The 26,411-nt window shown below is 44.9% G+C and overlaps 2 protein-coding genes across 2 annotated transcripts in view; both read left to right on the forward strand.

Annotated features, from left to right (window-relative positions):
• The window catches only part of LOC125444385 (vomeronasal type-2 receptor 26-like), a 33,182-nt gene extending 27,837 nt beyond the window's left edge, over positions 1 to 5,345 (forward strand). Inside the window, exons 4-6 of the mRNA XM_048516796.1 lie at positions 219 to 446; positions 2,525 to 2,651; positions 4,435 to 5,345. Coding sequence (XP_048372753.1) covers positions 219 to 446; positions 2,525 to 2,651; positions 4,435 to 5,345 — 1,266 coding nt within the window. The remainder of the gene's footprint in view (positions 1 to 218; positions 447 to 2,524; positions 2,652 to 4,434) is intronic.
• Positions 5,346 to 6,813: 1,468 nt separating this feature from the next.
• LOC125444386 (vomeronasal type-2 receptor 26-like) lies at positions 6,814 to 26,094 on the forward strand. Its single transcript, XM_048516797.1, has 11 exons — positions 6,814 to 6,924; positions 8,502 to 8,677; positions 11,081 to 11,258; positions 12,563 to 13,414; positions 14,149 to 14,382; positions 16,455 to 16,570; positions 17,516 to 18,010; positions 18,042 to 18,446; positions 21,090 to 21,200; positions 24,248 to 24,539; positions 26,014 to 26,094. The coding sequence occupies exons 1-11, from the start codon at positions 6,814 to 6,816 to the stop codon at positions 26,092 to 26,094; spliced, it is 3,051 nt and encodes a 1,016-aa protein (XP_048372754.1).
• Positions 26,095 to 26,411: the final 317 nt, after the last annotated feature.

A 26,411-nucleotide genomic window follows, 5' to 3' on the forward strand; every position in this document is an offset into this window, starting at 1 on the left:
ATAATAATAATAATAATGACGAGAGCCTTGCATTTTTGTCGACAACTTCCAGTGCTGATTTGATAGCGAATTATTTTCAAAAATGCTTTGACCAATGGTAAATAACATTCATTCTTTGAATTATTTAGTGGAGGGGGAGGGGGTAAAAAGCAGGCAAAAGTTCACCAATTCAGTGAGGACACTGTGTCTAAGGAATCATTGTTCTTCCTTCTTTTCAGCTGCATTATTTTCTGAAAAGCATCTCATTTAACAATACTGCCGGCGAAGAGGTTTCCTTTGACCAAAATGGGGAATTGGCAGCTGGATTCGATATTATCAACTGGGTCACCTTTCCAAACCAGTCCTTCCGGAGAGTCAGAGTTGGAAGGATAGACCCAAAGGCTCCTCCTGATAGAATATTTACACTTCATGATGATAGCATTGTGTGGCCGAGTAGATTTAATCAGGTTGGGCTGTGCATATCTCTAATCCTTTCCTAGTATTCAAAAAGTGCTTCTCTGTTCAATATTCCATTCGTGTTTTTTTAGGTGAGGTTCCCCTGAACCCCAGTTTCCTACCTCCAGTTTGACTTGGCGAATCTTTGCAGATATATAGTTACATATCTTTGCAGATATATAGTTACATTCATTCAACAAAAACATCCTCAGGGTAACTTATAGGCCTCACTCGAAAAGGCACACAAGGACAGATGAAAAAGATGGCAGCTATCAGGTGTGAAGGAGAGATTTAAAAAATGGGACCATAAAAATGGCGACCACTATGGGACCATAAAAATGGGACCATAAAATGGGACCATAAAAAAGGGCTTTAAAACTGTCAATAAAACAGCAGAGAACAAACAGAGAGGGTAAGAAGTTCTAGTTAAAAATTACAAGGGTGAGAGATGACAGACCCTTCCGCACACGCAAAATAATGTGTTTCCAAACCACTTTCACAACTGTTTGCAAGTGGATTTTGCCATTCCGCACAGCTTCAAAGAGCACGGAAAGCAGTTTGAAGGTGCATTATTCTGCATGTGCAGAATGAGCCAGAGACTCGGGCCCTTTCCGCACTGCGGAAAGGGCGCCCCTGCACCGGCAGGAATTCTGCCGGTGGAGGGGGGGGGCCATTCGCATGGGAGCATGTGAGCGGCCCCTGCAGAGGCCAGCATGGGGGCCGTCCCCCCCATCCCCCCCCGTCCCCCCCACTCACCTCGTTGCCTTTGTCACCCTGCTGGACTCCTAAGACCCGCCCACGCTGCCCTCCAACCTCCAGGGGTCGGGGGACAGCGAGGGAGGGTCTCAGCAGTCCAGTAGAGTGACACAGGACAATGAGGTGAGTGGGAGGTGAGAGGACGATGAGGTGAGTGGGAGAGGGACGGGGAAAACAGTGTGCTGATTTGGGTGCTGCTTTGTAATCACGGGCCAAGTGGGAACGCTGGGTTGTTTTCCAAAAAAAAAACCTCCCTCCAGGAAGGAGGTTTTCGGAGGTGGACTGGACGCCTCACCTCTGGGGTGGTGGGAGGGGAGCTGCAGGTCAGTGCTGCTTGCGTTTTAGCAGCTGCCGCTTGTGTGGAACGGCTCCTTGGGGACAAAGGCTTGCTGTCATTCCCAGGGCCGCCAGATATGGCTCCTGCATGTGAAAGGGCCTCAGAAAAGATACACAGACAAAGGCCACTAAATTAGATCTTAACCAGGTTCAGCTTGCTATGAGAAATGATGGATCCCACTCGGCATCTGATTCAGAATTACTTGCAAACCTTTAGCTGCTCGCCAATCCTAAGGTCACGAGCAAAATAAATAAGTTAATAAAAAAGCACGAAAAGAAGAAATGGTTTCAAAAGGGAAGACATTATGCAAACAGCATTTCAATGAAGTCACTGCACTATGGCCCCTTCCGTACATGCGGCATAATGCATATTCAAACCACTTTCACAATTGTTTGAAAGTGGATTTTGCTATTCCGCACAGTAAAATCCAGCTTCAAAATGCATTGAAAGTGCATTATTCTGCATGTGCGGAAGGGGCCATGTCTCAGTATAATGGGCATATACCTACAAGCTGTGATCACAGGATTCTAAGTAGGCAGCATATGCAACCCATAGATGTGATGTCAATATGCCCCTCTAGTGGTAATAGTGGTAATGGAGCAGCAGTGGTGAAGGAGGTTAAGAGCTCGTGTATCTAATCTGGAGGAACCGGGTTTGATTCCCAGCTCTGCCGCCTGAGCTGTGGAGGCTTATCTGGGGAATTCAGATTAGCCTGTCCACTCCCACACATGCCAGCTGGGTGACCTTGGACTAGTCACAGCTTCTCGGAGCTCTCTCAGCCCCACCTACCTCACAGGGTGTTTGTTGTGAGGGGGGAAGGTCAAGGAGATTGTCAGCCCCTTTGAGTCTCCTGCAGGAGAGAAAGGGGGGATATAAATCCAAACTCTTCTTCTTCTTCTTCTTCTTCTAATCCCAAAATAGTTTGACCTGCAAGACACAAACCCACAAATTGCATGATCTGAAACTGAAACGTTCTCCTCTTTCCTTCATGCACAGTCCCAACCCCTTTCTATGTGTAACAGCATTTGCCAACCTGGTTACAGCAGAATGAAGAAAGAAGGGAAGCCGTTTTGCTGCTATGCTTGCTTTCGATGTCCGGAAGGCAAGATTTCTAACCAGGAAGGTACGGACATGGCTGGTGCTGTTTCTTGGCTTAGTTGACAGGGATGATGTGCACACGCCAGGCTTCATGGGCTTCAAAAAGCTCCTCTCAAAAAGCGAATGGTGATTTCTCTACAGTGGCCCCTACACTGTGGAATGCCCTCCCTCCAGAGGTTTGCTGGGTGCCTACTCTCTTGGAGTTTTGGCACCTGGAGAAGACCATCCTCTTTGCCCAAGAATTTGGATGACTCCCTGCACTGGGGCAAGGGGGGAGCTCTGAGGTATCCATAAGAACAACATAAGAACATAAGAAAGAGCCTGCTGGATCAGACCAGAGTCCCTCTAGTCCAGCACTCTGCTACTTGCAGTGGCCCACCAGGTGCCTTTGGGAGCTCACCTGCAGAATGTGAAAGCAATGGCCTTCTGCGCAGAGGTAGGATCCAGCAGGTTCTCACAGGTTCGCGAGAGTAGGTTACTAATTATTTGTGTGTGCCGAGAGGGGGTGACTAATTGGTGATTTTGCCCCATGATTTTTGCCTTAGTTATGCCCCTCCTCTCAGCAGTAGGGTATAGAACTTGAAGCAGTCTAGCAGGAGGTGCACCGGCGTGCTTGGCAGCCTGTGCTCAAGTGCGTCAGCATCTCGCTTCTCTCTGCCCAAGCGACCGGGCGCAGTGGCTGGCGCCCCTTGCCACAGTCCCGCCCCAGGAAATGCCCTGCCCCCCGAATGCCCTGGTACCACCACGCCCCCATTGTGCCCTGCCCAGTCCCATTGGCGCTACGCCACAGTTTGAATTCCACCACCATGGGAACCTGTTACTAAAATTTTTGGATCCCACCACTGCTTCTGCAGCTGTTGCTCCCGAACACCTGGTCTGTTAAGGCATTTGCAACCTCAGATCAAAGAGGATCAAGATTGGTAGCCATAAATCGATTTCTCCTCCATAAATCTGCCCAAGCCCCTTTTAAAGCTATCCAGGTTAGTGGCCATCACCACCTCCTGTGGCAGCATATTCCAAACACCAATCACACCTTGCGTAAAGAAATGTTTCCTTTTATTAGTCCTAATTTCCCCCCCAGCATTTTCAATGAATGCCCCCTGGTTCTGGTATTGAGAGAAAGAGAGAAAAATTTCTCTCTGTCAGCATTTTCTACCCCATGCATAAGTTTATAGACTTCAATCATATCCCCCCTCAGACGTCTCCTCTCCAAACTAAATACACCCCTCCCTTTGATTTTACCATTGGTTTACCATTGTTGTGAGGTTTTTATGATTTTATTGCAACCCACCTTGAGATCATGATACAAATTGGGGAATAAATACACACACACACACACACACACACACACACACACACACACACACACACACACACACACATACATACATACATACATACATACATACATACATACATACATACATACATAAACTGATTCTTTTGCTTGTATTTGGGGTTTCCAGTCTTCAGATGGGCAATAGAAATCTCAAGGAATTTCAAGAGGTCTTTAGAATATATCAGGGGTCTGCAACCTGCAGCTCTCCAGATGTTCATGGACTATAAATCCCATCAGCCCCTGCCAGCATAGCCAATTGACCATGCTGGCAGGGGCTGATGGGAGTTGCAGTCCATGAACATCTGGAGAGCCGCAGGTTGCAGACCCTTGGACTATAGAGTTCAATTCTCCTGGAGAAAATGATTGCTTCAATGGATGAACTCGGGGGAGGGCAGTTAGATGGTTAGAAACTATAGAAAGTGAGAACTTTGAAAGGAGCCCATCGTTTTGCACTTTTTGTCTTTTTCAGACATGGATGACTGTTTTTCATGTCCTTCAGATCATTATCCCAGCAATGACCACAATCGATGCATTCCCAAAGGCGTAAGCTTCTTATCTTATGAAGACACACTGGGAGCCGGTCTGGCGACGTCTGCCATTTCTCTGTCGCTCATCACAGCTTGGGTCCTGGGGATATTCGTGAAATACCAGGACACTCCCATTGTCAAAGCCAACAACCGCAGCCTCACCTACACTCTTCTCCTCTCCCTCCTGCTATCTTTCCTTTGTGCTTTACTATTCATTGGCCGACCTGAGAAGGTCACGTGCCTCCTTCGGCAAACAGCTTTCGGCCTCGTCTTCTCTCTGGCCGTGTCTTGTGTCTTGGCCAAAACCACCATGGTGGTTCTAGCATTCGTGGCCACCAAACCGGGATCAGGGATTAGGAACTGGGTGGGGAAACGATTGTCAATCTGCATTGTTCTGTCCTGCCTACTTCTTCAAGCCACCATCTGCACCGTATGGCTGGCGACCTCTCCCCCGTTTCCAGATTCTGACATGCACTCAGTGACTGAAGAAATCCTTCTGCAGTGTAATGAAGGGTCCCTTGCTATGCTTTATTGTGTCCTGGGCTTTCTGGGCTTCTTAGCCATGGTGAGCTTCACGGTGGCTTTCCTGGCCAGGAAATTACCAGACATATTCAATGAAGCCAAGTTCATCACCTTCAGCATGGTGGTCTTTTGTAGCGTCTGGATCTCCTTTGTTCCAACCTACTTAAGCACCAAGGGGAAATATATGGTGGCCGTGGAGATTTTCTCCATCTTGTCCTCCAGTGCTGGTTTGCTAAGTTGCATCTTTTCTCCAAAATTATACATCATGATGCTGAAACCTGAGTTGAATAATAAGAAACAGTTACTAAGGAGGAAAGTAGAAGAAGAGTAAGACCCTGTGGGCCTGGTCAAGCTGAAGTAATCTTATTCTAAGACACATTCTGAGCAACACAATATTATTCAATTATGTGTTCCATTCTATAAGCATATAAGTAGAACCCTTCCATATCATATCAGTGCCCCAAGCAGAACAATGTTCCTTTTGAACTGTGCCAACCAGTTGCCCTGGAGGACTTACAAATGGGGCACAGAGTTCAAGGTCTTCCCCAGTGGTGGGATCCAAAAATTTTAATAACAGGTTCCGATGGTGGTGGGATTCAAACAGTGGCGCCGTCGCATACACGCACCTCCAATCCCTATTGGGCAGGGAGGTTGCTTTAGTAACCTCTTCTCGGCACTCAGAAAAAATTAGTAACCACTTCTCTAGAAGTAACCAGTTCTCTAGTGAGAACTGGTTGGATCCCACCTCTGGTATTCCCATGACATTTCATCCATCCTTGTACACTGCATTAAGGCTTCTTTATTTAACTCTGTTGGTAGCTATTAGCAAAGCTTTCCTCCATTAATGTATTTGATCTAGAAGAAGAAGAAGAAGAAGAAGAAGAAGAAGAAGAAGAAGAAGAAGAAGAAGAAGAAGAAGAAGAAGAAGAAGAAGAAGAAGAAGAAGAAGAAGAAGAAGAAGAAGAAGAAGAAGAAGAAGAAGAAGAAGAAGAAGAAGAAGAAGAAGAAGAAGAGGAGGAGTTTGGATTTATATCCCCCCTTTCTCTCCTGTAGGAGACTCAAAGGGGCTTACAATCTCCTTGCCCTTCCCCCTCACAACAAACACCCTGTGAGATGGGTGGGGCTGAGAGAGCTCCGAGAAGCTGTGATTAGCCCAAGGTCACCCAGCTGGCATGTGTGGGAGTGCACAGGCTAATCTGAATTCCCCAGATAAGCCTCCACAGCTCAGGCAGCAGAGCTGGGAATCAAACCCGGTTCCTCCAGATTAGATACATGAGCTCTAAACCTCCTACGCCACTGCTGCTCTATATTAAAATCCTTCTGAAGAATATTGGTTTCAGCAGAGTTCATGCTGAGAGAAGGATACCTGTTTGATGTTGACATAGGGCATCTTATATATTGAATGAAATAAATAAAATAATAGAATAACTAACTAAATTCCCTTCATCATTGTATAAATGTCATTATTGTTCGCTCATACTCTGAAAATCTTGTTCCTCCAGGTGCGGATGGGCTTGAATCTAGTTGTTTTTTAAAATGGTGATTTTTATAATCATATATTGCTACAACAATGAACACTTTTGAAAAGGCCACTAAAAGTCTTTTTGTGGTGCAGTAAAACAAAACTGAAGGAAAATGGCGACTGACAGAAGGAAACAAGTTGAAAGACCCATGTAGATATTCGGTTGCTGATGTGAATACCTATTTTTCACAGCAGTGGCAATTTGCACTCACCTAGAAAAGACTAATAATCCAACAGCCCTAACCCTGACTACTCACTGTGTGGAGAAGATGCTGAAATGCTCATCGGGAATGAAGAAAAGCCAGAACTAAGCATGCCTTTTTTTGTATTGGTCCATTTCCAAAATGAAAACAGTGCTCAGTCTGGGGAAAATGAAGCGGATGATGCAGTAGGTGAAATCAGGCACGGAATAGGTAAAGACGTAATACTGTACATGCAGAATAAAGCACTTTCACAATTGGTTCTGGTGGGTTTTCCGGGTTGTGTGGCCGTGGTCTGGTGGATTTGTTCCTAAAGTTTCGCTTGCATCTGTGGCTGGCATCGTCAGAGGTGTATCACAGAGAAAAGTCTGTTTCACACAGACTTTTCACACAGAAAAGTCATGTGTCTAAGTGAGAAGGGAAAGTTTGGTATATTGTCCATGTCCCAGGATGGGGAACCAATCATTAAGTGTTTGGGTGGAACTTGCTATGCAAAGGTGTGGTTGAGTGCATTGTATTGCGAGTGGGGTTTTTCAGTCCATTTTTTAAGTACTGGGAGCCAGGCTTTGCTAATTTTTAACGTCTCTTCTTTCTTATTGAAGTTGTCCTGGTGCTTGTGAATTTCAATGGCCTCCCTGTGCAGTCTGACATAGTAAGCCTCTGAATTGTCCAGAATTTCAGTGTTCTCAAATAAAATATTATGTCCAGTTTTGTTTAACACGTGTTCTGCAACTGCAGATTTTTCAGGATGGTTAAGCCGACAGTGTCTTTCGTGATCCTTAATACGGGTCTGAATGCTGCGTTTCACAATTGTTTGCAAGTGGATTTTGCTATTCCTCACAGTAAAATCCAGCTGCAAAGTTCATTGAAAGGGGATTGAAAGTGCATTGTTCTGCATGTGTAGAAAGGGCCTAAATCAGCAGTTCTCAATCTGTGGGTTGCAACCCCTTTGGGGGTCGAACGAGCCTTTCACAGGGGTCGCCTAAGACTCTCTGCATCAGTGTTCTCCATCTGTAAAATGGATAAATGTTGACTTGAGGGTCACCACAACATGAGGAACTGTATTAAAGGGTCGCGGCATTAGGAAGGTTGAGAACCACTGGCCTAAATGAATTCACAGTAGCAGGGCCTGATGAACTACATCCAAGGGTATTCAAATAGCTGACAGAAGTAATTTCAAAACCACTGGCAATAATTTTTGAGAATTCCTGGAGAACGGAAGAAGTCCTAGCAGGCTGGAGGAGGGCAAACGTTGTCCCCTACTTCAAAAAGGGGAAAAGAAGAAGTCCCAAACACTTGCCACATAGTCAGCCTGACTTTAAACCAGGAAAGGTTCTAGAAACTGTTCTACTGGGCAGGACTTTAGAAACTTCCTCATAGATGAGATAAATATGTTTTCCTCTGCAACATCTGTAAAGCTCTAGAGCTCAGAGCCATTAATTCTGGTCCCTGTAATTATCAGACTGACCATCATTTATTGTAAGGTCTTCTCCAGATCCCAAAGGAGTTCCCCAGCAAAACTGCATACCAAGATTGACAATGTTATTAACATACCCAGCAATTTTCAGAGATGTGACCAAAGGCTTACAGCATTTTTGCTGATATTTAATACCAGTCATACTATGAACCAACATCGAGCGGTGTGAGGCTGCACTACTCAAACACTTTCATGGAAAAGTGGGCACAGATGAATTGGAGTCGAGAAGGAATGCTTCAATGCAAGATGCTGGTATTGATGGGGCTTTTGCTGATATTGTTGCCTCAGGCTACGGGCAAGGCTTCCCCCTTTAACTGCATACCCTGTGACTCTCTGTCCATTCTTCACAAGTATTATCAATTGGGAGAGTTCGTTATTGGTGGCATCATCTCACAAATCTATATCACTTCGGAAAGGATCACATTTACAAGATATCCTCACTGGGAAGAAGTTGAGGAACTCATGTAAGGAGACACGGCAGTCAATCAGGCTGGTTTTCTTGATTGGCTTTGCTTAAGGGATGAATGATTGTCATTTAAGCTCCCCCCAACCCATGAAGGCTGTCTATTGTTATTATGTCTCTTCTTTATATATATATAAAGGAGCAGCAGTGGCGTAGGAGGTTAAGAGCTCGTGTATCTAATCTGGAGGAACCGGGTTTGATTCCCAGCTCTGCCACCTGAGCTGTGGAGGCTTATCTGGGGAATTTAGATTAACCTGTGCACTCCCACACACACGCCAGCTGGGTGACTTTGGGCTAGTCACAGCTTCTCGGAGCTCTCTCAGCCCTACCCATCTCACAGGGTGTTTGTTGTGAGGGGGGAAGGGCAAGGAGAGTGTAAGCCCCTTTGAGTGCAGAGAAGGGCAATGAGGATGATTGAAGGATTGGAGCACCTTCCTTATGAGGAGAGGCTGCAGAGTTTGGGACTCTTCAGTTTGGAGAGGAGACGTCTGAGGGGGGATATGATTGAAGTCTATAAAATTATGCATGGGGTAGAAAATGTTGACAGAGAGAAATTTTTCTCTCTTTCTCACAATACTAGAACCAGGGGGCATCCATTGAAAATGCTGGGGGGAAGAATTAGGACTAATAAAAGGAAACACTTCTTCACACAACGTGTGATTGGTGTTTGGAATATGCTGCCACAGGAGGTGGTTATGGCCACTAACCTGGATAGCTTTAAAAAGGGCTTGGACAGATTTATGGAGGAGAAGTCGATCTATGGCTACCAATCTTGATCCTCCTTGATCTCAGATTGCAAATGCCTTAGCAGACCAGGTGCTCAGGAGCAGCAGCAGCAGCAGAAGGCCATTGCTTTCACATCCTGCATGTGAGCTCCCAAAGGCACCTGGTGGGCCACTGCGAGAAGCAGAATGCTGGAGTAGATGGACTCTGGTCTGATCCAGCAGGCTAGTTCATATGTTCTTATGTTCTTATGTTCTTATGAGTCTCCTGCAGGAGAGAAAGGGGGGATATAAATCCAAAACTCTTCTTCTCTTCTTCTTCTTCTCTCTCTCTCTCTATATATATACACACACACACTCACACGCACATATAGATATATAGATATAATTGTTCTGGCTTTGACTCAAGGTCAATGACATGATATAAATAGTGTCCATGTCAGTCTGTAGTAGAAGAGGTAGACTCAGGTCTAGTAGCTCCTTGGAGGCACACAAGATTTTCAGACTATACGCTTTTGAAAGTCAGATACCAGATGCCTGATAAGCGGAGCTTTGACACTTGACAACTTCTACCCACCCAAAATATTGTTGGTCTTTAAAGGACTGTTGGATTTGACTCTAGCTTATATGAATAATGTAATCAGACAGCAGAAGACAACCATTCAACAGCACAACAGGACTAGGATTACAGGAATTAGCTAAACCACACAAAAGAGAAAGGCATCAAAATAATATATAAATGCAGAAAAGTGGATTGCAAAAGGAGTAGGCAATGCAGTAAGAGCAGGATAAACTGTATATTAGAATAAACGGCAATCCTGTTCCTTGATTGAAAAAGCAACTTTTAGATCCACTCCATTCTCTTACTGCCCTTTTATCCTTATGAACGTTCTTGCAGGTAGTGCTGTTCACACAGCAGGCATTTTCTGCAACTTCTTTAAAGCTCTACATCCCTCTGAAAACAACCTTCAGGGATATCTTCAGATGCAGTGAAAGGGACTGCAGAGAAAAGGGGGGAATCGGTTGACATTTCCAGACCAGCTTAAGTAGAGATGGACTTCTCCTGGTGCAGAAAGGGGTTGCAAATAACTAGATGTAGTAGCAGTAAATCTGTTTTGCATACTGCAACCACTGATCCACAGTCCTGATGGATTCTTGTTGGTCCTTTCGCTGATGTGGGGCAGTAAAGGCCCAAGAGAATTTCTGCAGCCAACATCCTGTACTGAAATATGGTGAATGCTGTATTCTTTGTATTGTCGAAGGCTTTCATGGCCAGATTCAACTGGTTGTTGCGGGTTTTCTAGGCTGTGTGGCCATGGTCTGGTAGATCTTGTTCCTAACATTTCACCTGCATCTGTGGCTGGTATCTTCAGAGGTGTAACAGACACTTCTCTCTGTCATGCACCGCTGAAGATGCCAGCCACAGATGCAGGTGAAACGTTAGGAACAAGATCTACTAGACCATGGCCATACCGCCTGGAAAACCAACCACAGCCAGCTATGTTCTATGTCTGATACGCATAGAATGTTGCAATCTATTCTTCATACAGTGTGTAATTCGGTTGCAGGATTATAACTCAGAACTACCAGCATATCCTGGCCTTGGCTTTTGCTGCCAAAGAGATCAATGAAAACCCACGCATTTTACCCAACATCACCCTGGGCTTCCAAATCTATAATAGTTATTTCAGTGCAAGATTTACCCACCTTGCTGCAATAGACCTTCTCTCTACTCAGAGCAAATCAGTCCCTAACTACAAGTGTGACATCCGGAACACTCCAACGGCTGTCATTGGGGGACCATCCTCTGACACTGATGTCCATATGGCCCCCATTCTAAGCAACTACAAAATTCCACAGGTAAGCTCTGGGCATACAACACTGGCTTTAAGAAGAGAAAAGGAGGCAGGTGGTTTGGTGGCATAAGAGGAGACAGCTTACTTGACACTTAAAAGCCAAATCCAGATCAAAGTAGAATACACCTGATGATTACCCTTGATTTGTTAATTAAAATGTGATTTAAATGGTGATACTGTGGCTTATCACAGCAATTCCTTCAATCTATGCACTATATTATCTATGACCCCAGTTAAACAAAGGCGCCTTCCGCACATGCAGAATAATGCATTTTCAAACTACTTTCACAACTGTTTGCAAGTGGATTTTGCTATTCCGCACAGCTTCAAAGAGCATTGAAAGCAGTTTAAAAGTGCATTATTCTGCATGTGCGGAATGAGCCAAAGAGTTTTAGATGTGAAGAGACTACGTTATATTAATAATATTAGAAGCCCCCTTTATAGTATGTATATTACCATATCCTATGTCATACCTGTTTTATCATTTGTATTTTACGATTTGAATAAAATTGTATTTCATCTATAACAGGGGTAGGGAACCTGCTGCTCTCTAGATGTTCAGGAACTACAATTCCCATCAGCCCCTACCAGCATGGCCAATTGGCCATGCTGATAGAGGCTGATGGGAATTGTAGTTCCTGAATATCTGGAGAGCCGCAGGTTCCCTACCCCTGATCTATAACTATATAGTGGGAAAAGCAGGATATTAGATTTAAGCATACTAGTAGTAGTAGTACTTACTGCTTAGTAGTAGTAGTAGTAGTAGTAGTAGTAGTAGTAGTAGTAGTAGTAGTAGTAGTAGTAGATAATAACATTCTATTAAATGTATCTACTACATGGAGCAGCACATCTGCAGGATCTCTGGCAGAGAAGGGTCTCTCTGAAACCCCATGATCCTTTAACTGGAGATGTGAGGTATCCAACCTGGGCACCAAGCAGATATTCTACCACTGAGATACATGAGGAAAAAATAAATCAGTATTAAGTTATTGGTGCATGTGGGCACTTCTGTGGGAACAAAAAAGAATCTCCGAATTCTCTCAGGCCAAATTAAACATTTCTGTGTGCTCTATCATTTATGACAGGGCAGAATTTGAGATCTTCCAGATATGGATACAATTCTATCAGCCTTCTTACCAGCATGGCCAATTGGCCTTGCTGGCAGGGACTGATGGGAATTGTAGTCCATAACATCTGGAGTGCCAAAGGTTCGCCACCACGGGCCTAGTGCCTATCCATGCATTCCTGCTATTTTTTTATTTAGGAATTATATCTTCTCTCCCCTGTCTTTTCTTTCCTTCCATCAAGCTCACATATGGGTCGCCTTCAGTGATAAACGCCAAGAGTCAGTCTGTTTTCATCCAATGGATGTTCCCAAATAGAAACTACCATTATATGGGGATTCTCCGGTTACTTTTGCATTTCAGGTGGACGTGGATTGGGGTGATATATTTGCATATCGAAAGTGCAGAGGTTTTTGTACGTAGCGTGCTTCCCGACTTTTCCCGGAAAGGCATCTGCTTTGCCTTCATAGAAAGATTCCCCAAAATAGCATCTTCCAATAATATTGCTGAAGTGATGGAGAGGGGAATGAATTTATACAACATTGCCATGAAGAGTACCGCCAATGTGCTGGTGGTCCACGGAGAAATTCAGAGCATGATGATTTTGAGGATGTTGTTGTATTTCTCACGTTTCAACAACAGACTGGTGACGGAAAAAGTCTGGGTTATGACAGCCCAGATGGAATTCACATCACTCGCCTTTCAGCGAAATTGGGACTTGGACTTCATCCATGGTGCCGTATCCTTCGCCGTTCACTCGCGGGAGGTGCTGGGGTTCCAGAACTTCCTCCAGAGGAGAAACCCTCACGTGGAAAAAGAAGATGGCTTCATCAAGGACCTCTGGGAAGATGTGTTTAACTGCTCGTTCCTTGGCTCTGACTCAAATGGGGTGGCTAAGAAGATCTGCAGTGGGGAGGAGAAGCTGGAGACCCTTCCGGGATCTGTCTTTGAAATGACCATGACTGGCCACAGCTACAGTGTCTACAATGCAGTCTATGCTGTGGCCCTTTCTGTGCATGCCATGCGTTCGTCCACATCCAGACAAAATAGTCCGACAGGTGGAGGGATTTTGAAGCTGCAGCAACAACCATGGCAGGTAATGCAGGATCATTCAGCCTGTTATGAGGTAATCGGTGGCTTCTTCAAGCCACCTTTCCCCACTTACGATTTGCCGCGCGCCACTCCCAGCGCGAGCGATTTCCGGCGCGGGGTCGAGTTCCCCACTGCCCCGCGCTCTGCTCTGCGCGGGGCAGTCAGAAAGTGCCGTTTCTTCCAGCGTCAGAAATGACGTGCGCTGAAGGGACGTTGGAGCGCAGAGTCGGGGCGGCTGCGTTGTCGCAGCCCAGACTCGTGGGGAGCACCGCTGGACCACGCACTATTTGGGGGCAGTAGCACGCAGCAGATAGATAAGCAGATAGATAAGAAAGCTCCAGTGCCTAGATAGTCTCCTTCCCCTTGAAGTTTAAATCGAGAACATTGTGAGTTTCAAAGCTATCCATCTATGCAGGTACAGTTTTATCATACTTAGGAGGACTCTGTCTATTTACTAACAACTCCTAGTGCCAAAGTGAACTTTGTCCCAAGAATGCTGTGGATTATTGTAAATGCTATTCATCCTTTGAGATATTGGGAACAGGGCAGTGGTGGGATTCAAATAATTTAACAACTGGTTGTTTACAAGAGCCATTTTAACAACCGGTTCTGCCGAAGTGGTGCGAACCGGCTGAATCCCATCACTGGAAGAGGGGTGTTTAAAAAAGAGGGCTAAAAGCTCACCAATTCAGAATTTGAGCCCTCTGTTTAGGAATGATTGTTCTTCTTTCTCTTCAGCTCTATCATTTCCTGAAAAGCATCGTCTTTAACAACAGTGTTGGGGAAGAGGTGTCCTTTGACCAAAATGGGGAATTGGTAGCTGGATTCGATATTATCAACTGGGTCACCTTTCCGAACCAGTCCTTCCGGAGAGTCAGAGTTGGAAGGGTAGACCCAAAGGCTCCTCCCGACAGCATATTTACCATTTCTGAAGATGCCATTGAATGGCCAAGTGGATTTAACCAGGTTTGGGCCGTTCTTATTTCTGGACACCTCTAATCCCTTCCCCGGGATTCAAAAAGTGTTGCTAACTCTCAATTTGACCCGGTGAATCTTTCAAGATACATTGTTGTATTTCGTACGCGTTCACTGAAATAGTGACACCCCTCCTTTCAACAACAAAAAAACCCATTCAGAGTAGCTTTTAGACCTCACACAGAACATTCAAAAGAGACAGCAGCTTATCAGGTATGTCCAGTGGTGGGATTCAAATAATTTAACAACTGGTTGGGTGTTATAAGCTTGAGTATGGGATGGTTGTGCTACAGAATTTAGCAGCATTCTCTCCTGACGCCGCTTCATGCCTGCCTGGCTGGCATCTTCAGAGAGAGGATCCTGAAGGCTTAAACGTCTAGGGAGAGAATGCTGCTAGAACACGGCCATACAGCCCGGGCCATACAGCCCGGAAACCACACAGCACCCAAGTGATTCCGGCCGTGAAAGCCTTCGACAATACATTTAACAACTGGTTGTTTACAAGCACCATTTTAACAACCGGTTCTGCCGAAGTGGTGCGAACCGGCTGAATACCACCACTGGCCGGATCTCATCTAGATCTTGGAAGCTAAACACAGTGGGCCCTGATTAGTATTTGGATGGGAGACCACCAAAGAAGTTCAGGTTTGCTATGCACAGGAAGGCAATGACAAACCACGTCTCTGAAGCTCTCTTGCCATGAAAAGCCCTATAGGGTCACCACAAGCCAGCTGTGACTTCATGACACTTTCCAGCACCAGCGTGGTATAGTGATTAAATGCAGGTGGATTCTAATCTGGAGAACCGGGTTTGATTCCCCACTCCTCCACCTGAGTGGCAAAGGCTTGTCTGGCGAGCCAGGTATTTCTGCACTCCGACATTCCTGCGGGGTAACCTTGGGCCAGTCACAGTGAACCGGATGAATCCCACCCCTGGGTATGTCAGGAAGTGGCATGAAGGGGAGATCTAAAAAAATGGGACCATCAAAATGGGGACCACAAAAGGACAACCAACTCATTTTTAAATAGCCAATGAAACAACAGAGAACAGAGAAGTTAAGACAGTTCTAGCTATAGGTTACAAGGGTGAGAGATGACAGAAAGACTGTGGAGTCAGACCCTGTCTCTGGTGCTCACCCACTTTGCAACTGACAACGCAGATACACATACAAAGGCCACTAAAGAATATCTTAACCCTATGCAGATTGCTATGAGAAAAGATGGATCCCACCACGAAGAAGAAGAAGAAGAAGAAGAAGAAGAAGAAGAAGAAGAAGAAGAAGAAGAAGAAGAAGAAGAAGAAGAAGAAGAAGAAGAAGAAGAAGAAGAAGAAGAAGAAGAAGAAGAAGAAGAAGAAGAAGAAGAAGAAGAAGAAGAAGAAGAAGAAGAAGAAGAAGAAGAAGAAGAAGAAGAAGAGGTGGAGTTTGGATTTATATCCCCCCTTTCTCTCCTGCAGGAGACTCAAAGGGGCTTACAATCTCCTTGCCCTTCCCCCCTCACAACAAACACCCTGTGAGGTGGGTGGGGCTGAGAGGAGTTCCCGAGAAGCTGCGTGACTAGCCCAAGGGTCACACCTTAGCTGGCATGTGTGGAGTGCACAGGCTAATCTTGAATTCCCAGATAAGCCTCCACAAGCTCAGGGCGGCAGAGCTGGGAATCAGACCTGGTTCCTCCAGATTAGATACACAAGCTCTTAACCTCCTACGCCACTGCTGCTTTTGACATCTGATTCAGCACCATTTACAGACTTTTACCCAATCCTAAGGCCACAGGCAAAAAAAGGAAATGAAAAAGTACAAAATGATGACAAAGAAGATATGGTATCAAAAGGCAGAACATTGTGGCTAAGAATATATTAGTGAAGATTCTGCACTCAGTCTCAATATAGTAGGCATATATCATGCCCCCAACCTATATGCTGTGAGCACAACACTCCAGAAAGCATAGATGTGATGCCAATATGCCCTTCTAGCAGTAGCCCCAAAATAATTAGAGCTGCAAGACAGAAGCTCCAAATTTGTATTATCTCCATCGGAAACATTTGTCTTTTCCCCTTATGTTCAGCCACAGCCCTTTTCCATGTGTAACAGCGTTTGCCGTCCAGGCTACAGTAAAATGAAGAAGGAAGGGGAGCCGTTTTGCTGCTATGATTGCTTTCGATGTCCAGACGGGAAGATTTCTAACCCGGGGAAGGTGTACAAGTTGGACCTTGTGCAGAGTTTCTTCACTATATCGGCTGTGATGAAGTATACGCACAGCAGAGTTCGCAGATACTAATTATCCAAATATTTCCAAAAGCTCCTTGTGAGGTGTGGATGATGTTTTCTAGGAAAGTGGTATTCCTGCTTGATTCTAGGGCAGCCGATCAACAGGTTAGGCGCAGAGCCCCCAAGGAATTCCAAATGAACTTTAGACCACAGAGCTCATGAAGAAAATGGCTGCTTTAGGGGATGAATTTTTATATATGCTATCACTTGCTGGAGGTCAATTTTACTCTCCTCAGTTCCTTCTTTGGCTCCCTCCCTAGGGCCCTTCCCACCTCCAAAAAACCTCCAGGAATATGAGATGACAACCCTACTTGTAGCTCATAAAATGTTTTCAGGACCTTGTTCCTACTTCCACTTACTTATAATTGCTTATACTCAGTGAGGGTGGAACTTTTGCATCTCCAGATTCACAGGGGACTCATTTCATTTCAGTTCTCGCCAGCATGGCCAATTGGCCATGCTGGAAGGGGCTGATGGGAATTGTAGTCCATAACATCTGGAGTGCCAAAGGTTTGCCACCACAGGCTTATACTGACACCACAGAATAAGAATGGTCTTTACGGGAGATCCATAGTGCAGTCCTACCCTAGCAACCAAGAACAGTCCCCATCCCCAAAGATTCAATTGACCAGGAACCTCCTGAGAAGAAATGCACCCCATTGGTATAACTGACTTAAATCTCTTGACATTCTTGACCAAGTTTCTTAATTTTACCATTCTTATGTACTTGATTGAATTTCCCAATTAAATTCTTGAGTAGTATGCCTAATAACACTGTCTTGGCCTCAATAGCAAAGTGAATTCTGAAAATTGTCTGCCTTTCTACATGTACCTCTTTCCAAAATGTTTGCACTTTTTGTCTTTTTCAGACATGGATGACTGTTTTTCATGTCCTCCAGATCATTATCCCAGCAATGACCACAATCGATGCATTCCCAAAGGCGTAAGCTTCTTATCTTATGAAGACACACTGGGAGCCGGTCTGGCGACGTCTGCCATTTCTCTGTCGCTCATCACAGCTTGGGTCCTGGGGATATTCGTGAAATACCAGGACACTCCCATTGTCAAAGCCAACAACCGCAGCCTCACCTACACTCTTCTCCTCTCCCTCCTGCTATCTTTCCTTTGTGCTTTACTATTCATTGGCCGACCTGAGAAGGTCACGTGCCTCCTTCGGCAAACAGCTTTCGGCCTCGTCTTCTCTCTGGCCGTGTCTTGTGTCTTGGCCAAAACTACCACTGTGGTTCTAGCATTCGTGGCCACCAAACCGGGATCAGGGATTAGGAACTGGGTGGGGAAACAGTTGTCAATCTGCATTGTTCTGTCCTGCCTACTTCTTCAAGCCACCATCTGCACCTGTAATCAGAGTGGCTGGCTTTTAATTCTCCTCCTGGCTTCCCCCAGATCCTGACATGCACTCAGTGACTGAAGAAATCCTACTGCAGTGTAATGAAGGGTCCCTTGCTATGCTTTATTGTGTCCTGGGCTTTCTGGGCTTCTTGGCCATGGTGAGTTTCACGGTGGCTTTCCTGGCCAGGAAATTACCAGACATATTCAACGAAGCCAAGTTCATCACCTTCAGCATGGTGGTCTTTTGCAGTGTTTGGATCTCCTTTGTTCCAACCTACTTAAGCACCAAGGGGAAATACATGGTGGCCGTGGAGATTTTCTCCATCTTGTCCTCCAGTGCTGGTTTGCTAGGTTGCATCTTTTCTCCAAAGTTATACATCATGATGTTGAAGCCTGAGTTGAATAACAAGAAACAGTTACTAAGGAGGAAAGAAAAAGAGGAAGAGTAAGGCCCTGTGGGCCTGGTCAAGCTGAAGTAATTTTTTCTTAACCTACAATGTAAGCAATTCAGTGTGGCATAATTGTTAAGAGCAGTAAACTCTAGTCTGGAGAACTGAGTTTGATACTCCACTACTCTACAGCCGTTTCCGCATGGCCACGCCTGCAACTTCTCGGGACCGCTAGCAACAAAACGGTCCTGGTAATCAGAAGGGGAAGACGGCATACCAAGAGAGCACCACGCATTGTCTGATCGGGGACTTTACTCGTCTCTGCCCGTCTCGAGTCGCAGGGCAGGGGGGGCATGTCCCCAGGCCTCAGTGATGCGCCAGACGGTCGCAGAGACAGTGGGTCAATCAGGCAAAGGGGGGAGGGATGGCACCTTCCAGCCAGCCAAGTCAGCCGTTCTGCCAGACAGTAGCGCTGGGTGGGAAGCCGCTTTTCTCCAAAAAAAAAACCCGTTGCTCGGGGAGTGAGGGTGGAAAAATGGCGTGCTTTGGTAATCATTGGGAGGGAGAGTGAGGGGTGGCGCATGGCTGCAAAGCCAGCTGCATCTCCTCCATACGTAAACAGCTTTTCCCCCCTGCGGAGGGCATTTTTGCCATCCCCAGGGCACTGTATTTGGCCCGTGCGGAAAGGGCCTACATGAGTGGCAGACTTGAATCTGGTGAACTGGATTTGTTTTTCTGGTGCTCCACATGAAGCCTGCTGAGTGACCTTAGCCTAGTCACGGTTCTTCAGAACTCTCTCAGCCCCCCCCCCCACCTCACAAGGTGTCTTTTGTGGAGAGTGAATAGGAAGGAGTTTGTAAGCTGCTTTGAGTCTCCTTCCAGGAGAAAAAAAGCAGGGTACAAATCCAAACTCTTCTTTTTCTTATATGTTTCGTGATACAAGAATACAAGCAGTCTTTACAAATTGTATCAGTGTCCCAGGTAGATAAGTATTCAGTTTTACAACGTGATTTAACTTTTTATATTTCATTTTTCCCCATGTAACATAAGTCTTTGTACTATTGTATATGCATTTTTTTCATTTTATATCTATTTTACTAAATTTTGGATGGCTGAGGGCTATATACAATACACTTTTACTTACTATAAACACATAGGAATTATCTACCACTCATTTTACTTAATTTCTATCATGGTCTGAACCATGATATTGCTAATGGAATCACTTGTGAATTTAGGGGAAATATTATTAGCATTAAGCAAGCCTTTATTGGCATAGACAACAATACAATTACAATTAATTAGTTTCACGCCGCACACCTGTTTGTGTTCATTTTGTAATAGACAACAATACAACAATGATTTAAAAAGGCATTAAAAAGGATATGCAATACAGGAAATAAATGTTAGGTCGAAGGAAATCTACTGGCATTTAGTAATTTCCAGGAGAAAGTCTGCCACTATCATACAGAGAGAAGGATCAGGATTGTCCAACAAGTAGTGTAATCTAATTAAATCGTGGAGATCGGGTAAATGTAAAGGAGTAAGATTCACATACTTGGATCTGATTTCTGAATCTGAGACAGCATAGTAGTTGGTGGGCCAGAGATTCAACTGAGCCATCGTTACATGGGCACAATCGTTTAGCCTTTTCTTGCTTATTAAATCTGCCATGCAACAAGGCAGAAGGCATAACATTAAACCTGGCGAGGGGAAATATTATGAGCCATGTAGACTGATTTCACCTGTGGAATCTTGTAAATAAGTTTTCTGCCCACGCCCTTCCCAGGAACCAATGGTGCCCTCTCTGTCCTTTAGAAACTCCAGTCAGGACACAACATGTCTCAGAATGTAGGGAGTATGGCACAGGATGTGGTTTGCCTGCTACATGCTATGCAGACTTACTTTGCTGAAAAATGGCGCATCATCCATTATTATCTGGTGAGTTTTCCAGGATGTGGAAAGGAGTTCGGTGGATCTTCGATACTGAGTTTTTCGCTTGCATTTGTGGTTGGCATTCAGGTATCACAGAGGGAAGTCTGCTACACACTGTTCCACAGACTTCCCTCTGTGATACACCTCTGAAGATGCCGGCCACAGATGCAGGCGAAATGTTAGGAACGAGATCCACCAGACCACGGCCACCCAGCCTGGAAAACCCACCAGAACCAGTTGAATCCGGCCGTGATAAACCTTCAACAGTACATTCAGAGGGTGTTTTCACTAGGTGGCATTTTATCCAATGTGGCCAGCTGGAAGCCTGAGGCACACAATGGCTGCCAACCCAATCCTATTTACTAATGCATCCTTTATTTATTTGTTTGTTTGTTTGTTTATTGGATACTCCGCCCCATCCCCAGAGGGCTCCGGGTGGTGTACAACATAAAACAGTATACATAAAATCATTAAAACATAGCTATCATAAATGTCATTTAAAAACAGCGAATATTTCCTAACCTAGGCATCCCACGAAAGCCAGTGCTTAACCATAAACCAAATCTCTCCCAGGAAAAGAGGAGAGAGGGGAGATGATCGAACCTGATGATATTAGGGACTCACATGGAAAAAGACCCATATGGAACGGGGGGGGGGGGCAACTCCATGACTCTATCTAGTTCTGGCCTTTCATTGGTACACTCAACTGGGACTGAGGATCCTGGGAGCCACCAAGCCCCTGCAGGTCTCCGTATTGCCTCCAGTGCAAATGCCACGGATCTTCCCCAAGGGCTGCCCACTGGACCATTGGAGATCCTGGAGGAATCCCCTGGCATCCAACAAGAAGCCCTTGGTGCCTTGCTGCGGGTGGGCTGGTAGGTGTATGCTGCAGGTCTAGTTGCAAAGGCTGTCCCACTGGTTCACCCAGAGGCTGCCCTGTGAAACAAAGCTCCCCTTGAAGAAATTCAAGGACATGCCCATGGCGGAACCTGCAGCAACGAAAGAACCTATTTCACTAGGATGCAGAGAGCACAACGTAAAAATCCCAAGAATTTCATTTCATTTGAGATCCAGGAAATCAAATTACAGGTGGAATTATGTTGCTGAATGGAGCAAAGCTGAATATGTATAATTGTACCCCAAAAAAGCATATTAAAGAATACTATACATCTCTGAAAATATTAACAAGGGGTGTGTATGTGTTATGAACCATCAAGTTGCTGCCGAAGAATAACGACCGTATGAATTAGTACCTCCAGAAAGTTTGATCTGTAACAGCTTCATTCAGATATAGAAAATGCACACAGGCTAATAAACACGGGTGGAGAATGGTAAAAAACCATTGGGGGGGGGGGGGGACATCATACAGATCCTGTCCCTAAAACGAATCTGCCCTGTATTATTTTCCCCAAACAGGGTTTTTTGAGAATTGCGCTATTAGGAAGTTTTTCAAAAATCTCAGGTTGCAGGCACTAGTGAGCAAACGGCCGCACAGGAGGCTTCGTTTTCCTTTTGCACAGCTACGCAGGCGCAGATCTTCATATCGTGAGACATCAGCATGGTTGTGGGGGTTCATTTGTGTATGCCTGCGTAGCTACACATCAATGGGAAGACATTTTTAAAAACCGACGCATCTCCATCCAAAGGCGCAACAGGAACCCAGATTCTTTCCTTGGGCTCCAATCGCTGCCTGCACAGATGCATGTGAACTCGAAAACAGGAAAACAGGGTACCTTATCCCAACTGCAATCTGCCAAACATTTGCTGTGCAGAAGGGGCCTAAATCAATCCCTCTCACGCTGACCCATTCTCTTAACTTAGGCTCATTCCGCACATGCAGAATAATGCACTTTCAAACTGCTTTCAGTGCTCTTTGAAGCTGTGCGCAAACAGTTGTGAAAGTGGTTTGAAAACGCATTATTTTGCGTGTGCGGAAGGGGCCATAGTGTTTCCAAACGTCTACCAACAAGGTGATTGATATGAATACCCAGATACTTCTCTGCATGTATATCCCTTGTTATCATGCTATCAATGTTGGCCTATCAGTGTTGCCCGTTTTCAGCCACTAGGACAGGCGCGGGATAAGGGAACCCTTCTTTTCAGGGATTTCCTTTGTTCTGTGCCTAGCTGCCATACTAAAATTGAGAAGAAAAAACTTTGCTGAAATTTGACAAACTTGTGTGTCTGTTTTTCTCCCTCAAACTGTTCTGCCGACAACTTGGCAAAGTGTCATTATCTCCTCTGTAATTATCGACGCCCTTGTGATTACTGCTCGAAAGTCCAAAGACACGTCAGTGCTTATTAGAAAGGAATAACATCTCTGAATTAGACTAGAAATACAGCCCAGGTCAGCGGTAGGGCTAGGGACCTGTGGGGTTCCCTACATTCCATCTACAAGGTGTGAAATTGTATTGAGAAGATCACGTATGCCAGGTGGTTTCAACTTGGAATGGCTCCAATGGCCATGTGAGAAGAAACTGATCTTGATTGTGATGAACCACTTGTAGGATGGTATCCCTCGCGGTGCTGGTGCTGGTCCTGTTGCATCCGCTCGTGTGTAAGAGTCATGAGGGCAAATGCGCCCTCAGAGAACCCCTCTCCAGTCCTCACCGACATTTTCAAGAAGGAGATTTCCTCATTGGGGGGATTAGTTCTCATGTCTATGCTATGTCAAAAGAACCGGATTTCAACAAGCAGCCTGACTCTATGGCATACGATTTCCCCTTGTAAGGAGGACGGGTTTTTTTTTTCTCTTCATATCTATTATCTGTGCATATCCTATTCATAGCTGAAAAGTTGTTCGGGTTGCATGGAATTCTAGAAACATGAAGGCTAATTTGGTCTCTTGGTTTTTCCCGACACCAATTTCCATTCTGTGGTTTTCTGGAAAGGTGAGGGGGGGTTGTTTTCTGATGATTGTCCACGCTGACCCCCAGATGGAAAGCACTAACTGAATATTTGGGTGCTGTGTGGTTTCCGGGCTGTATGGCCGTGTTCTAGCAGCATTTTCTCCTGACGTTTCGCCTGCATCTGTGGCTGGCTTCTTCAGAGGATCCATCTTCAGATCCTCTGAAGATGCCAGCCACAGATGCAGGCGAAACATCAGGAGAAAATGCTGCTAGAACACGGCCATACAGCCCGGAAACCACACAGCACCCAAGTGATTCCGGCCGTGAAAGCCTTCGACAATACTAACTGAATAGTCTTCAGCTATGTAACACATTGTTTTGTAATCATGAACTGATTGCTTAGCAGAAGAGATGGTTGTGGAATCTGAGTAGATTGGTTACAGTTCTTGAATCTAGATAGTTACTTAGATCCTCCCATGCTTACTAGCACATCAGGCATCAAGCGCTCTCAAGCATTTCCAGTCTTGGGCAAGTGTTCCAGCCACTTCCCATGCAATATTTAGGACCTTCAGGTCATGCTCGAATGTTCTCCTCCAGGTGTTTCGGGGGTGTCCTCACTGTCATTTGGCATTAGGAGGTATCTGCCTTATTGCCGTCTTTGGGATCTGACCATTCTCCAAGCAAAGGGACATGGCCAACTCAAACTCCTGGATAGCTCATAGCTAGAAATCCTTAATCATTCCAAATAGCAGTTCACGGGTGTTGCTTGTGAAGCCACACATTTTAATTTTTTTCCCAGTTTATGCGGACTTTAGACGCTAATTTCATTAAAAAGTTTCCCACCTCTGACTCTCTAGTCTAGTAAGATATTAAAAGTTTAGAGAATAACATAGAATACCAAGAAATAATATCTGGATTTAGAGAGGGATTGAATTTTAAATGAGGTGGAACCTGACTATTGCTCAAGGAAATCCAACGTCTCGACGTCATCATCAATATTTCTAGTGAGATATTACTAATTAAGCATAATGTTGCAATAACTTTGCTTTGCTGCTCTCTGTTTCTTGGCATAGTGTACGGACTAGTTATTACCAACATGTCTTGGCCTTGGTGTTTGCTGTGATGGAAATCAATGAAAACCTCCGGCTCCTACCCAATGCCACCTTGGGCTTCCATGTAAGTAACACCTTCCTCAATGCAAGAGAGACCTATCATGCCACGATTGAACTCCTCTCTACAACGAACAGAGTTATTCCCAACTATAAATGCGACTTCCAGAGCGATCTAATTGCAGTCATTGGAGGGCTCGAAGCTGAAACTTCCCACTACATCTCAACAGTGTTATCCATCTATAACATTCCACAGGTAGGCTTTTCACGGGCTACTCCAAGGGAATCTGACAAAAGTTAGAAACGAGCAGACCTCAACTATTTGTGGAAGAGTCAAGCCCTTAGAAACACATTTTCAAAATTATTCTAAATTAATGATGTGCCTCTTTTTTGAAGCAAGCCTTTATTGGCATAGACAGCAGTACAACAATAATAAAAACAGATTAAAAAGCATATACAAATACAGGATATACATGTTGGGATGTGTGCCTCTTTTTGAAACATATTTCCACATGAGAATCAGTGATGTCAAAATTCAAAACCTGCTGCAATGTGGTGTTAGTGGTTAAGACCTTGGGCCAATAACAGTCCTTTTCAAACTCTCTCAGCCACATGTACCTCACAAGGTGCCTGTTGTGAGGAGCGGATTGTAAGATGCTTTGGAACCAACTCCCTTCTCCTTCTCTTTCTTCTCCTTCCTCCTCCTCCTCCTCTTCGCTTTTGAGTATCTGTGTGCTGCCTTTCCATTTAAAGTTTGCCCAAGGCATTTTGTAACAACCCAGAAATAGAATGAACTATTCAATACAATGAAAATGTTGGGAAGTTAGATGGATCCAAAATCTGGGACAGAAGTTATAGCTGGTTCCCAGAGAGTGTCCACTAGCACTATGTGGTGTTAGTGGTTAAGAGTGGAGACTTTTATCTGGAAAGCCAGGTTTGATTCCCGACTTCTCCATATGAAGCCTGCTGGGTGACCTTGGGCCAGTCACAGTTCTCTTCAAACACTCACAAGAGCAAAGCTGGACTCCCATGTTAGTTTCCAGCTACAGACAAACAACAGACAGGCAGCACAGGTTTTCATGACTAATTACATTCAATTCATCAGATGCACCTTTTGGTACTCCATCCTTTCACATTCACAGCTCAACAGGGGAAACTATTTTCATTTCTCTCAATAAATGACCACTCAGAGAAGCAGAGATTAGCCTTTGATTTGCACCAGCAACCCTACTGGAATGTGTACACTTCTCTGCTGGTGCCACGAGCATTAAAAATGTGCCCCCTAGAGGCCAAAACATAAAAAACACTAAAAAACCCCAAAAAATAGAACGGAACCGAATTTTTCGGATATACCCGAATATTCAGGTATACCCAAATATGTTATTTGTCTTATTCAGGCATACAGATAATTTTATGCCCAAATAAATCTGAATTTTACTGATTTTTTGGGGTATTTACCAAGCCTAACAGGGATTAGCCTTTGATATGTACTAGCAACCCAACTGGAATGTGTACACTTCTCTGCTGGTTACACACTGGCTCACATGAAGAGGCACACTTTGAAAAGTTTTGAGCCTTGCACTTAACATGGATTACGTTGACTTCTGTTAGGTCACCTATGGCTCTACTTCAGGAAAGTCTGAAATGTTCCCGGGACATTCCATCTATCGGATGGTCCCAAGTGAAGCCCAGCAGTACACGGGGATTCTCCACTTAATTCTGCATTTCAGGTGGACGTGGATTGGGCTCATTATGGTGGAAGACGAACGGGGAGAACGATTCCAGCAAGCCATGTCCCCTCTGTTTTCTGAGAATGGCATCTGTTTGGCCTTCATCGAAAAAATTCAACAAATCACAGCGGCAGCCCTTTATTTTTCCATGATGGAAAACATAAAGGAAAGATTTGACGTAGTAACAGGTAGTAAAGCCAACACAGTTGTTCTTTATGGAGATACTGGAACGGTCTCATATCTGAGATCTGCCATAGAAATCGCAGACTCTGGAACAGCCATTCCAAATGGAAAAGTGTATATTATGACCATTCAGATGGAAGTTGCATCATTTTGTCACCAAAGAGGCTGGGAAGTAGAGTTTCTGCATGGTGCTATAGCCTTCACTGTTCATACGA

Source organism: Sphaerodactylus townsendi, linkage group LG15, assembly GCF_021028975.2.
Source record: "Sphaerodactylus townsendi isolate TG3544 linkage group LG15, MPM_Stown_v2.3, whole genome shotgun sequence".
Taxonomy (NCBI): domain Eukaryota; kingdom Metazoa; phylum Chordata; class Lepidosauria; order Squamata; family Sphaerodactylidae; genus Sphaerodactylus; species Sphaerodactylus townsendi.